The 15,468-nt window shown below is 35.2% G+C and overlaps 1 protein-coding gene across 9 annotated transcripts in view; it reads right to left on the bottom strand.

The window, feature by feature from the left end:
• The window catches only part of PPFIA2 (PTPRF interacting protein alpha 2), a 287,260-nt gene that overhangs the window by 90,721 nt on the left and 181,071 nt on the right, over window positions 1–15,468 (bottom strand). For 7 of the 9 annotated variants that reach the window (XM_071423345.1, XM_071423346.1, XM_071423348.1 and 4 more), the window contains 2 exons: window positions 14,325–14,489; window positions 4,668–4,742 (listed from right to left, as the gene is read on the bottom strand). In XM_071423345.1, coding sequence (XP_071279446.1) covers window positions 4,668–4,742; window positions 14,325–14,489 — 240 coding nt within the window. The remainder of the gene's footprint in view (window positions 1–4,667; window positions 4,743–14,324; window positions 14,490–15,468) is intronic. The other 2 variants (XM_071423347.1, XM_071423354.1) reach the window with 1 other exon arrangement.

The following is a 15,468-nucleotide window of genomic DNA, read 5'->3' as shown; positions in this document are numbered from 1 at the left end:
CCACATTTAACTAAGACTTCACTTTGAAATGCATATAAATATTAAATAGTACAGAATATTTCATTAGCAGTAGTGATACCATATTCATGTCTGCAGCACCCCTCATGGTCAGAACCAAAACTGTTCTCAGCTGTAACAGTTTTACTGAATTTTTTGCTGAGTTCTTGTTTTGCCCTGAACAGCAGAAGTTTGGCCGTTAGCACGGTATTTAGAAGTTCTTTCATGAATAAGTGGATATTTTCTGCTGTCTCTGGTATGGAACATAAAGAATCAGAAATTTCAAACCATCCTCTCTTTTCAGTCATGTAAATAATTTATGAATGCTTTCATAAATGCTGAAAAATTACCATTGGGTACCCTAATGAATAAACTGAGCCATTGTCAGGAAGAAACCCATTGCCTAAACAGGAGAATGTCTCCAGTTACATGAAGCAATGAACTATGATCCAAAACACCTGCAAGATCTCTGAGAGTTCCAGGAGTTAAATTTAGCCTCAAACTCAAGGAAACTTTTGTAGAAGCAATTGTTACAATAAGGCTTTAAAATGAAGCCTGAGTGTTTTAAAATATAATCTATGTGTCAGTTGACAGAGGCAGTATAATGTTATTTGGCATTTGGAAATACCAATGGCAATTGGAACAAATTCTGAGGAAAAGCATATGTTAGTACAGTGATATATACAGTAAAACCAGTAGTTTCTGCAATTTTATATTCTGCAGTCCCAATGTTTTCTGGGTTCCTAAAGTTCCATTTATTCCCTTGAGGCAATTAATGTAAGTAAAGCTTTATTTTTCATGCCACAGTTTCTTCTAATGAGGAGAGATGGAAAAGCCAGCATACTAACTGGAAACAAAACAGGGGTTTGAAATGCCACCTATCATTTAATTCTTATTAACACATAAAGATGTTGCAAGGGATGGATGATTGTTTAAAATTAACAGGAGAAAATTTATGGGCAAATGAAGCACAGCCATTAAAAAAATTCCAGTATTATATTAATTATGTAGAATGCTTGATTTTACAAAAAAAGCCTTGGAAAAAAGCTTTAAAGGTTGTTTTGGTTTTTTTTAACTATTTGTTGAAGGCTCAGGGAAACAGGGATATCTGTTAATGGAAATGGCAACAGTTGTCATTTAACACTGCACATTGCTGCAGAAATGGATTTAAAAGTGTCACTATGGGTCATGGTCTATAATCTAAGAAGCCTTGAGCTGTGGAAGCTGCTGGCACTTGGGTTCCTGGGAATATATGGCACTAATGGCTAACCTTGGTGTGTTGTTTGTATGCGTGTAGTTTAGCATACTTTCAAAAAAGATTCACATTTGTAATGACAATAGGAGTATCTCTAAAGCTGAAGAACAAAAGTAGTTATCAGTATTTTCAACATTGAAGTTAACTCCCATTAAGATCATGAATGACAAAATTGTGAAGATAAATTAACTTCTCTTGCCAATGAGAATCATTCTTGTGAAATTAGCGTGTAAAAAGGAAGCTGGTTAGCAGATCATTGTTCAATTTTGCAAATATTCATACACTCACTGGAAAACTTCACATTTCTCTTGAAAAATATTCACAGAAGAACACTATTATACCACTGAGCTTTGTTATTTGATGTCCCACTTGCAGCTTGTCTAATATCTAACTGCAAATTACAACCCTCAGCAATAAAACTATTTGGAGAGACCATAGGTTATATGGAAGAAAATGAGAACCAGCATAATTTTAAAAGCACCTAAGGGGTAAGAAAATGTAGCTATGCTTAACAGTAATTTTATTTAAAAACAGAAGGGAAATTTCTCAAAAAAAATGTTAACAGTATCTTCTATTCATCTTGTCTACAACAGATAATGATCAGGACGTCTCCAGGTGTGAACTAGGAATGGCTTTGAGTGTAAGCAGAAATGGAAAAAAAAAGCAGGATGAACATGGAATTTTATTACTGCAGTTATCTTGCCCCTGTCTGCACCAAAACTCACTAACAGCAATTCAGTTTGCTGCTATGTACAATGGCCCCCTCCACAATCACTAATCAGCTGCAGCAGAATAAAATATATAGTCAAATAACCTTTTCCCCTAGGAAAACATATATTTAAAGAATTTTTAATCCACTGCTTAATAAAATATGAGCTTTAATAAAATATAAGCTCATAAAATGAAAACCCTTCTCTATTCCCCTTGTGTAACTACATGTAAACATTAGCTACACAAGCTGAGTTCCCCCAACAGGTCCAATGCCCACCCCAATTTCTCTGGGGTTCAGAGTTCAAGGTGTTTTACAATTGCCTATCCAATATTAAGTGCTTTGCAAGACTGTGTTAGCAACTAGAGCTGAAATCAGCTTTGCCGGTTACAGATGATTTCACTCCCTTTGTTAGGTATGTAATATGCCACAAACACTGTTAAATCTGAGCTTAGTTACCACCCAGTGATGGAGAACTGCAGTTTTCTCCCAGTTTTGGGGCTATTTTAATTTAAGAACATTTTCAATAAGCACTCAGGACTGTCTGCAGTTTCTCACCATTGCTGTGTCAGAGCCACAACCACAAGCTTTCAAGAAGAGGAAATATATTAACATATACATTTCTGCTACTTTTTATCTGCTACTTGTCATATACCTAAACATAATTTGTTAAGTCAGGGAACCAATTTACTGTCATCATTTTATGTTTAGATACAGTCCTGAATAGAGTATACTCTCAGAATAAGTATGAGAAAATGGATATGAAAGAAAATACTAATTCTCCTGGGAAAACAGACAACAAGACAGGACTACAGAAATAACTGAAAACCATATATTCAATTCCCCTAGAAATTTAGCCCACTTATTTTCATATATAGTACAATAAGTTTTTAAAGTGCTTTATTGCCTGTGTATTCACTGTGGAATTTTGCATAAAACTAGATTTAAATACTGCAGTGCTCTAATTAATTTTGTCTTACTTAAATAACTAATTGTGTGAAAATTATCTGAACTCTTGTTTAAATACATAACTGTCTGAAAATAATCAACTTGTTCTCTTCCACATCTCACTCTTTTTTCATTATTTTTTAACTGAATGTCAGCTTTAACAGTCCCTCATAGGAAACTGGAATAACAATATTCAGACTGTGTTAGTGGTCATGTTATGCTTGACTGATTCAGTGTCCTTCTAAATATTGTCAGTGGCATGAAGACACAAACATTGTTCAACATGTCTAAGGATTTGGGGCAGGAAAAGCTATAGAAGTCCTGCTTAAATGTAATTTCATTGTGCATGCTTTTATTCCTTACTGTTAAAAAGTTTCATTAAATTTTAAAAATTCCAAATAGCCAGGAAATTCTCTGAAGACCTGTTCCTATGCCCAGTGAAGTGAACTTGGATTTAATCAAATGATGAGCAGGAGGGACAGGAGGAGTGCGATGCATCTCAGTTGGCTTGGCTGACCAAGAGGACTGCTTGATATTTAATAAATGCTAGTGAAAGTAACAGAATAACAACATAGTAACTATATTATTTGAACACAACTTTTCTGGATCCTTCTGAAAGAAGAATCTTAATTTTAAACAGATAAAGTGCAGTTACTTCAGAGAGAAAAGGGATGAATCAAAATATCATATTAATAGGTTTATAGTTTATCATACTTTATAAAAAAGAAGTACTAATATCTTAATTGAAGATCCTGCTTTTAAGAAACTACCTTATCCAGTTTAAATTAGTTAAAAAATCCTTTAGGTGTCTCTATCACACCTTGTTCTGAATTATGAGTATTCCACTTTTCAAGAATTGTTAGGTAGCATTTGAGTTTGTTGGTGGGTTCTTTCAGTTTCTGTCTTAATCCTGAATAAAATGACACCAAAAAATGACCATAACCTAAAATAGTTTTAATTTAACTTGCTTATCTGGCTCATTTTTAACAGTGTTAAAATATCAAGCACATGTCAGGTGGGTTCAGAACATGAGGGGAATGGTAAAGTCACCAGAAGACTCCATTTTTTATATTATCTGGCTTCAAAATCACTTCTCTAGGGTGAAAACTTTCTTTCTCTATGTGTGTAGTATACAGCTGTTCAAAACAAACAGGTTTTGCTGTTCACCCTTTCAAACAAAAGAGAACAGTCTTCAGCAGGAAAAAATCTCTCTTATCCAAGTTGACAATAGTCACATGGCACCAGAGTACACCATGATGCACTGCAGTTAAAAGGGAAGAGACAAACCTACATTTCACAGTCATCCATAATCCTCCCTTAATACTTCAATGTTAACATTTATATAATGAGGATATTTACATGTGTGTGTGCTTTACTTAATTTTATAGTGAAATGGAAATTCAGGTTATTGAATTCTTTATAGTATCTGACATATTTGTTGGTTCACTCCTTTTTCAAGTCCAATAAGAAATTTGGGAATCTGTTACTAGCACTTGGATTTTGGCTTGCTCACAAGGGAAGAGGAGGAGGAAATAAATCAGTAAACAGAAGGTTGTATTAATCTTACAACCACCTTAAACAAGCCTCACTGAGAAGCTTACTCACAATGCAATTTTTCTTTAGCTTTGTTTCATTTTGGTTTTGTTTGTTTGTATTATTGTGGGTTTTTTCTAACAGTTTTGAAGAAAGTGACAGGGAACACATGGGACAGAGTATTAGAAATTTAATCTCAAAAGGGGAGAAAGTGTTTTATGTTACCTCCTGGTTAGCAGCAGCTAGTTCTTCTTCCAGTGCAGAGACTCTTTCTAAAGAAACCCTCAGTCGTTCCCTTACCTAGAAGAAAAATCAAAATATGTGCAGTAACGTAATTTCTATTAGTCTTTAAAGATTATATAATCTGCCATATGCTCTACTGTATGCCCTGCCACTCCATTTGCAGGCATGTGTGTTGCAAACTTTCATGAGACATACTGTGTAGTAAACATTTAAACCTAACTACAGGAAAACTTAACCCATTAAAATAGGTGTCAAACTTTAAATGCCACACTGCTGTTCCACAGTCTGCCTGTAATTTTATGGAATACACAGCAAATGAAAATATTTTAAGACCACATTAGGCATAAAATAAAACTTTCACAAACATCTTTTACAAAGGATAAAGAAAAAAAACATTTTCAGATGTTTTAAGTTCACTCCATGGAAGATAAGTAATCTGTTTATTGTAACTGAATGTAATAAATTCATTGAAAAATAACTTGTAGCATTGCCTTCAGGCCCATATACTAGAGATCTTTTATATCATCATGCATTTGTTTCAGTTTTGCAAAAAGTCATAAACAATGTATACTCTCATATGCAGGAAATTCCTCTGTGTTTGCACCAGTTTCATAAATAACCTATTCTGTTCCAAGGATGATTATGATCTCAATTATTATTACCACCAGTATTTTAATTATTGCTCATTATTGATTATTAATAGATAATATTAAATGAATACTAATTGTGTCTGAAGACCCACTCACAGCTGATTTGAGTGCTCTGGCTCAGGGTCAGCTCGTGTAGCTCATGTAATGCCAGCAATGTAGCTGCAGTCTCCCACTACAACCAAAGGCAAATCAGACCTGAAGTGACCTCCAGTGCTGTGTGTGACTCTCTGACTGCTAAGGGACCCTGTGACTATCCTAATCTACAGAACTTCATTAGGCACCTCACAATAAACGAGTTTGTAACCCAGCTAATCAGTCAACACTCAAGGTATACATCTTTACAAGTTCCAGCTACCCCACAGCAATGCTGTTCCAGCTGCTGATGCACAGATGTTTAAGGCCATCAGCAATGTTTGCTGGGTAAGATAGCACACTCTATTAGACCAAGAGATGTAGCAGGAAAATAAAGCAAAACAAAATCTGTCTTTCATTTACAAAGAAACATGACACATTTTCATCCTTGACAAATACTGGAGATCCCTAAAAGAGTTCTATATGTCCTAACACTTTCTATTTTTTCCAGTGATAGCTCTTAGTCTAATAAATATTACCTTTCCTTACACACTTCATTTTCATTTACTACAGATAGAAATAGGATTTTGCAAACAGATCACTATATTCCAAGAATGGATTAGACTTAATAGATGAAAATTAGTTAGCAAGACTAACACAGCACATTCACTTGACTTTAAAACTAAATCTAAAGATGAAATACATATTCAGGAAATGAACACTTAAAAATAAAACTATTCACCTTTCTAAAAAATGCAAATGTAGTTTTTATGCAGTACTTTGAGGATTTTGTTCCTCTTTACATAGCTTATTAAAACAACTAGAGAGAGGTGTAGACCTGTCTTCAAGAGGCCTGATTTCAACTTCTCCACAATGGGAGACAGTATATAGCAACTTCTTAACAAAAACCTCAGATAAGTTAAAAAAAAAACATGGAAAAATTACGATCATATTTCTGGCTTCAATCCCTTGGCTGTAAGTACTGCATTGGGACAAAATGATTGAGAGAAAATTCACAAGCAGGCAGTTGTTAAAAGGAAATACAATTAGTTGGCAACTTTAATTGAATTTTTTTCTGAAACCTCCATGTATTCAAGCCCAAGTGTTTTATAACGGAGAATGTCGTTAAAAAAATACATTATAATATGTCTAACACTGACATTGACTTTGAATGGTGCTAGAATTAGCAAACCAGCTAGGCCAGATTACTGAGGATGCTATTGCTCCACAAAGAGCTGGAATCAGAATTATCCTTAAACTTTACAACCTCTGGCACTGTGGAAATGAAGCCTAGTGAGTTTTATACAGCCATTTGAGAGCTTGTAAACAACACTGCCTCTAAACAGCAGACAACTCTGGAGACACAATTTTTACATGGCACTTCAGCAAAACTAGGTAGATAATTAGTGTTTCTATTCTGACTGTCAAGCTATTATATTCAAATACATTTCATTCTTGGCCTATTGTCAACAACATTGAACATTACCAGTGTAAGACAGAGCAACAGCTGGAAGTTGTTTGCTTCGTCCTGCCTCATCTTATCTTACCTCACCTTCCTCCCAGGTACATAGTTAATACACTGCCTTTTTGTTATAATGACCTAACCAAAATTGCAGTCTGATGGCTCCTACTTGTTCTCTGAATCTAATAGTTGCTAAAGGAACTGAAAACAACTGTGCCTTGGCACAGAAAGCCTTTTTCCCTTTCATCTGACCAGTGAACAACAAATGCAGATTCACATTTGCCATACTGACATTGGAAAGGCTGCAACTAATTCTTCATTTTCAAACATAAATAACAGCTGTTAAAATTGAGGGAAATCTTTGATTCTAATTAGCAAAAAAATAGAGTTACATCAGCACTCTGATCTGAAGGGGAAATCTGCTCTGGTTTATAACTCAAAAGCTGTAACATTATTTCTCATTTTACATTTCTTTTTCAGTCATACACAAATGTATTACAAAGCATTTTTTATTGGATTTCGTATTCAAATTTGTGTTTACAGAAAAAAAAAAAAATCCCAAACAGAACCATCCTCATTTTGAGAGATGCAGAAAAGGCTGTTGTTCTGGGTCACCATCTTGTTAAAGAAAAAGGAACTGGAACAAATGCAAACTATTTTTATCTGACCATTTTTGTTTGGGTTTTTTTTTCATATGCTGAATGCCAATTAGTGATTGGCATAGTGTTTTCTATTTTCTGGAAGTGACAGTAAGTGAGTAACTATAGTTAATAAGAACTATCTTAGTGGGATCATGTGTATCACTTCAGAAGTTACTCTACTTAAATTTCACATGATTCTTCAACATATTTCTATTTTCCTGGGCACATGATAGAGCTTTATTAAAAAGGTTTCACAAAGTAAGACTAATCAGCTGTCAAGTGATCTAACAGAAATGCTATCATAAACATTTTTAAAGGACAAATACCCGGAGAATAGAAGGCTCTAGGGAGAACTTACAGCACCTTCCAGTTTCTAAAGGCGCTTACAAGAGAGCTGGAGAAGGACATTTTACAAAGGTAGGTAATGACAGGACAAGGTGGAAGGGATTTAAACTGAAAGAGGACAGATTTAAATTAGATATTAGGAAGATATTTTTTACTATGAAGGTGGTGAGACACTGGGACAGGTTGCCCAGAGAAGCTGTGCATGCCCCATCCCTGGAAGTGTTCAAGGCCAGTTTGGATGGGGCCTAGGGCTACATGGTCCACTGAACAATATCCCTAACAAGGCAGAGGGTGCAAACTAGGTGATTTTTAATTATTTCTTTTTAACCAAAACTATCTTGTGATTTTATGATTGCAATGTCACAGACACAGCAGAAAAGAGTTGCTCTCTCCATGTTAGAGGGTGTATCCAACATATGCCCAGATGACTGGGTATTCTTCTGGCTTTTAAATGCAACCATATTATCTTTAAATGTAGCATAGTCAATGTCATGTTAGCACTGCTGTCAGTGCAAAATATCACCCATCTTTCTCTGTTTCCTAGCAACTGCTTCCCACTTTTTTGCTTGCTGTCAAATTCTTTCTTCATTCTCTTCAGATCTGCAGCCCATACAGAGCTTTTTAAAAAACATGTGCATACTGGAATTGAATCCCTTTTTTTCCCATGAACAGTCTATTGAATAAAAGTTCTTCTAGTTACCTGCTAATGAATACAAAAATAGTGACCATACTGACACAAATAGACTGATTTTGTTTGCAAGAATATTAAGCATACTTTTCTGCCACTTATCTCAAGAGAACCAGTGGGTTTTTGATTCTTAGCTAAGATAGTATCATCTGGTAGCTGCTTTCCACTGTAAAAATCAACTGGACACTTTTCTTACAGCACTGACCAAAAACTGGGTTTGGAGAAGTTGCTTCTTTCTCCTTTCTAAATGCACATTTTAAAAGTTGAACCGAAAGTTTAAAGCAAAATAGGAAAAATGTCTGCAGGACAACAAACATGTTCAGATAGATATTAGAAGCCAAACAGAACGGCACAAGTAACAATAATTTTTCTACCTTTTGTTCTTTCTGAATTACATATGAGGACTATGTATTTCCTGACCTACTCAATGTCTTTTCTAACCATGAAGTTAACATGAGCTTCTATTTTTCATCCAGCTCTAATGATTTCTAGGAAATATTGTCTTCACTTGCTCTTTTATAAACAATTGCATTTATATTCATATCTAATATCACAAAATATTTTCCCCTCAACAAAGGCATGAGCTACTTAGCAGCAGTGAGAGAAGTGTTTGAGATCTGAAGCATTAAGAAGGACGGGGTGAATAACTGAAGGGAGGTTTCCACTCTGTGAATACTGCTGCAAATTTCATCTGACTTATACAATAACAAATGTTATAAGAAATGCTGAATCAAAATTTCATATTGGTCCTAGCCCAAATCACTCCTAAGTTCCAATGTGTAAAACTTCACATTTTTTTAAACAATGCTCCTTATCTATGAGATATACCCTAACCTTACACTTTGGTAAAACAGTCACTGAATTTAACTTCTCACATGATGAAAATTTAAAATTGCTAGCAGAATTGCCCATGTGCCTTGGTTTTTTATATATAAAAATGTTATGTTAGCATAATTAGATACACAATTAAAAAAATATATAGCTTCTGTCAAATTAAATTTCTAAATAATAATAATAATAAAGAATACATTTAGTGTGCTATCAATTTTATTTGCTGTGACACAACTTACCCAAGGAGACACAATGAGATTTTTCTGAGGGACACATAAAATGGTAAAAATTTCTAAACCAAATTAACTCTGTCATTATCCCCATGCCCTAAAGTGAAAATTCTCACAAAATACATTAAAAGTGCAAAAAACACTCTGTGAAGACTCTTTTTTTGGCACTACTAAGATCTCTACTAGAAGATAATGGGGTAAGATTAAAAGCCCTACTCTTACCATTCCCTACTCACTAGAAGGTACCTGCTGGGTTCAGCCAAACAGGACTGGCTCTCGTGGGAAGATCATGGCAAGCTTTCATTCTCCAGCCTTGTGGCATGTGGATAGCAAGAGGGATCCTGAAGGAGCTGTCAGACTCTGAAAAAACTGCAGTGACAGCCATGTTTTCTCAGAATAATGCATTCACAGCTGTGATCTCTCTGTGGTGATCTGTCTTTTGGACAAATGGTAAAGGCAGAGCCCAGACTTCATGTAGTAGATAAAAAGTCAATCGATTTTGAAATAAGTTAAGGCATTACTCCTGATTCTTTTTATACTTAAGCAGACCTGCTTAGAAATTGATATATTTTATTTTTCACTTTCCAATCTCTTAGTAGATTTCATTGCATTTTCTTATAGTAATGAGGAAGGTTTTGTAGTTCTTGTACTCTTCATGTAGCAATCCTTTCAGGATCAGTCAAGTTTTGTGGCAGAGCTTGTTACAACACATCAAGATGTTTTAGTGTAGGAAGTGAAAACATGAAAGAAAATTTGCATTTAGGAAGAATTTTAAGATTTTCTTCATACTTTTGTAAGTTTAAAGGGCAAAACTTCTCATGAAAATATTTTGTTATGCTTTTCAAGAATGTAGCAACTACATTAATAGTTTCAGTGTCAACACTTTTTGTGAAGAAAAAAATTAAAGAAAAATTTGCATTATTCATTTGCAAAGGATCATTGTATATTTCCTGTGCCCTTTTGACAGTTTTTATTAATCTTTATCCATTAACCTACTTTGGCTTTGTGAGCATTTTCTAAAGGGGCACTGTTTACTTTGCTGTTACATCAATGTATCATAAATCATGGGTTTTTGCCTCAGTTTTACTGTGAGATTCTGCCTGCAGGTCTCCTCTAAGCAGAGCAGCAGAGTCTGTGGAAGTGAAGCATTACCCAAATACAGGAAGACAAAACATACATAAGTCAAAGGCAGTAGATTGACTCCGTGCATGAATGCCAAGATTACTTGACTACTTTGTCATTCCTTTCTCAGCTTTGCAAGTAGCAAGTCAGGGAGATTCCTGATGAGTGGACAACCCACAAATGTTTTGTCCTTCTTCATGAAATACAGGAGTTATCCTGGGAAGATCCAGGAAAGTACAAGCTGGCCAATGTAGGGAAGGTTATAGAGCAAATCTTTCAGGAAGCATTTTCAAGCACATAAAGGACAAGATGTTGATTGGGGACAGCCAGTATGGCCTTGCCAAAACCAAATGATATCTGGTCAACCTTGCTGCCTTGTGTGATGAGAGCACTGGCTCCATGGATGAGGGGAGAACAGAGAATGTTTTTGTCTTTACTGAGGTTTTCTGCAAGATCTTCCATTTATCCCTAGAGAAACTGGTGAGATGTGAATTGGTGAAATAGATTCCATGGTGCATCAGAAATGGACTGTACTGTGAGGTTCAGAGGTTTGTGACCAGTGGGACAAAGCCTGTGTGGCATCCCATTGCCACAAAATGCATAACCCATGAGGGAATGAGACAGGCTTTAGGAAAAGAAAGCAGTTTTGCAGAAAAGACCTAGTGGTGAAAAAGGCCAGCACACAGTTTGGCCAGTGGGCTGGACGAAATGATTATTTCCCTCCAGACTTTTGAGGCTGCATTTGGTTTTGGGGTTTCTGGTAGAAAATACTGGCAGATTTCAACGCAGGCCCACCAAGCTGGCCATGAGCTGGAGCACACAGCATATGAGGCAGGCTGAGAGAGCTGGGTCCGCTCAAAGTGAAGGAAAAGTTTGTGGGAGATCTAATTCCTGTCTACAACCAGCTTAACCAGAAGATGTGGAGGAAATAGAGCCAGATTCTTCTTGCAGATGCAGGAAGGGAAGACCTTGCAGGACAAAAGGGAACCAGTGCAACACTCAACAACAGAAACTCCAGGTAGGTATTATGGGAAAAAATTACAGTGAGGGCGGTGAAACACCAGAATAGGTTTTCTGCCTACAAATATTGAGAAGTTATTGGACAGGACCCTAAGCAACCTGAAACAGTTGGCCCTGCTTTGAGCAGGAGGTTGGGCCAGATGTCGCTGAGGAGCTCCAACCCACATTGTTCCACTGATCCCTGAAAAGCTTCATTGCATTTTTATAGGTGGATTGATATCTTATTTCTGAAGGGTCTGAAACAAATCTAACTTACATAATTTTTCTGTCACCATGCCGAAATGTATGACTCACATGCCATAAAAAAATTTTAGCACATTTGGGTGCATGCAGTCATTTTTAATTTCATTATTTTTAAATAAAAGTCACCATAATGCTGACAATTTGTGAAAGCATTATATTATCAAGTATCTGGGTGATATCTGCAACATCTTTGATCCAATCCTCCCAGAGACACTGTAACAAAGCCAGGCATTTTTATGTAGGATTTGTCCTTGAAAATAATGCCTGCTGGTTTTAAAATGAATTATTTAAAAATAATTTATTAAACTGTTTACTGGACTTATCTCAGATTGTTTTACAGTGACATATAAATAGCATAGTTTATTTTTTTATAGTAAAAATATGATTTATTGCAGCAAAATAAAAAAGGTTCCACACACAGGTAAACAGCATGTCGGAAAAAGTAATTTTGACCAACCAATTTTAAAACTTGTTCCACAATGGAAAAAATCTTCTGCTAATATGATTGCAGATGGTTGACTTTTCTACCCTGAAAACTGTGATTATCACTGGGACAGGAATCAATTAGAAACATAAGATGTCTACCTTTGTCATTCCAAAATTTTTTAAAATGCTGAATACTGATTTTAATCTGTAACATTTAAAATAATGTAAGAATAGAATTTTCAACAATCTAAGTCAAATTTTTCAATAATGCAAGTTGAAACATTACATGTAGCTTCAATCTAATTCTGAACAATAGTTTTCAAAATGGGATGCAAAATAAACTTCATAGTACCAAAACACTAAAACATTCATGAAAGAAAATATGCAAGAGGTTGAATAATCAGAATCTATTTCAAGTTTAGTTCTTACAGTTTCTCATACTTATCCAACACAATGTCAAAAGGTATATAAGCTGGAGAGCTTCCTACCCTAGTTTTATCGATATTTAAAGTGCTGGATAAAAAAATCAAAGCTCAGAGCATAAACCCCATCAATCCTCAAAATATATTTTTAATAATACAGGATTTTTAAAGTCTTAATGAAATCCAAAAGCTTATTACACTGGCTAGAAGTCATTATCTTTCCTTTTCTACATTTTCTTTATAGATGCTTTCATGATGTCTGAGTAGAACATATAACCCAAAAGATATACCTAAAGGTTTTATTTGGTCTAAGTTCCTTACATTTATTCAACTTAGAACCTGATAGTTAACCTAGTATGACTCATAACCCACAGTGTCTCATCCTTTCATTACCAATGATATATATATATATATGTTGTTATATATCTACAGCTGCCTCATTCATTAAGTAAAGTCAACTTTCTGTGCATATTTCTGAAAGTTGAAGTTAAATTTGTTACTGTGAGACCATTAAACTGGTCCTGTACAATACAGCTCATCTGTGCAGTCAATGGTTTCAGATTCTGCACTGCACAATGTCATCCCTGCTTACCCAACCATCTCAAACAGAGAAGCAACTCAGCAGCAGCAATGAGCAAATCAGCCAGAAGAGACCCCATAAGGAATGAGGTTCTTTGCTCATGAGCCCTGTTTCTCACAGGCTCCCTGCACGTGAAGTTTTGAGGCACCTACCAATTCAGATACATCACCTTCTGAGCATACTGTTTCTAGACTAGCATTGGATTTCTGAATTTATGTACACAATACTCAAGGTGATAATTCATTGTTGTACAAAGTTTCAGTCATTTTGAATATAGTCTTTCCAGCACAGGAAAGATCCTCTTCATTAGCATGACTTGATGCAGTTATCATTGGTTTTTACCTTGATTCTGCAGGCCCTTCATCACCTCTGATAATGAAGAATACTACTTTAGGTTATGCTACTTGTATAGGGAGCACTCTCCTTTACATAGCAAAGGCTAAAAAGATCTCTGACATTTAGGAGGTTTTCCTCCTAAAAGTATCTAAGAGCCAAGTTCCCTTATGTAGCTGGGAACATCTGATTCTATCTCCCTATGTGTTTTTAAAATTTGAGATACACATACATTTTCATGGCCATAACTTAAAAGCACAGTTTACACCAAATAAATCCCACAGGGTCATCTTTATTTAGTGTAAATTGAAGAAGCATGTCTGGTAGGGTGAGATTTGTTTATTTTGAAAAGTAATTTCTATTGTCTACAAAAGATAGCTGAAGTGACCTCGAGTGCATTACAGCCATTGGCCATACCTTCTTACCATCCATATTTCTCTGGACACCTGTAAACACTCTAAGTACAGGATTTATTCCAAGAAGCAACAAACTATACTGTTGCTCTGCTGCATCATAAAGCACAATTAGGCAAGTTAAAGAGTGTATTCAGTAAGTTTTTTTTACCATACTGTACCTTTTCATCCAAAGCCTTGTGGTGCTCAAACAGAGATTTCAGAGCTTTGAGGACCTCAACTTCACTGGAAACTCCTGAGGGAGACTGTGCTTGCCGTTTCACCACTGTCATCCTCAGGGATCTTTCGTGTCTTGAGACAAGGCACTCCAAATGCTCCAGTAACAGCTATGGGATTTGAAATACAAAGTTATTAATTTCTGGGCCCCTAAATGCCACAGAAATTCTAACTACAAAGTGCATGATACCAAACAGCAATCTTCCTGGCAACTTCATTGTAGGAGAGATTGCTGGAACTATTAGCAATATTTCATGTTTCTAAAGTAGATGGAATAAGTGGAAAAATAGATTACCCACTCATGATTTCACTTAAAACTCTGCTATGAAAAGCAAGAACAACAAATCATTAAGCATAGGGTCACTATTTTACTAAATTAATTACATATTTACATCTCATGTGTGATAGTAATTGATGATTATTGACAGCCAAATAAGCAAAGACAGTCTAAAGAATCGTGCAAAAATATTAAATAAATTTACAATTAATTCAGCCTAACTGTAATATATTTTCAATTTATCTTGAAAGCAGCTTAACAAAATATGTAGTAGTGAACAGTATATTCTACTAGATTTTTAAACTATTCATTAGAACTGTCACAGCTTGTCACTAGCACATCCTTTAAAATATTGTCTCTGTTGTATTAAAAAATCAACAACAAAAATCAGAGAAGTCCATAAAAATCTGTGAAATAGACCACAAATAACATATTGTAAACACATTTTATATTTAGTTTCCATTATTACTCTGAGGTTAAAGGAAAAATTAAAGTATGTTGATATTGTATAGAAAATTCCTTATTTGTCTATTTTCATAGGGCTACCATTGCCGTTTTTAGTACCTGAACATTAAAGAGACTTGGTTAGCTGTAAGGTTAAATCAGGGTAGCTAAACTCATGAATCAGAATCCATGTTAAATGTATTGTAATTACAATAAACAATTACATCCAACTCATTGAACTGGAAATCCAAAAGTTACATGGACAATTGTTTAATATTTCTCCTTTGATGTGGGTCTTAATATAGCTACTATTAGTAAATATATTTATTTATCTGTAATCCACAGTTGTTCTCAGTTACATAATGGTT

Source organism: Agelaius tricolor, unplaced genomic scaffold, assembly GCF_023055355.1.
Source record: "Agelaius tricolor isolate 1412-34295 unplaced genomic scaffold, bAgeTri1.0.p SCAF_3, whole genome shotgun sequence".
NCBI lineage: Eukaryota > Metazoa > Chordata > Aves > Passeriformes > Icteridae > Agelaius > Agelaius tricolor.
This window is presented reverse-complemented; position numbering and strand designations above follow the sequence as displayed.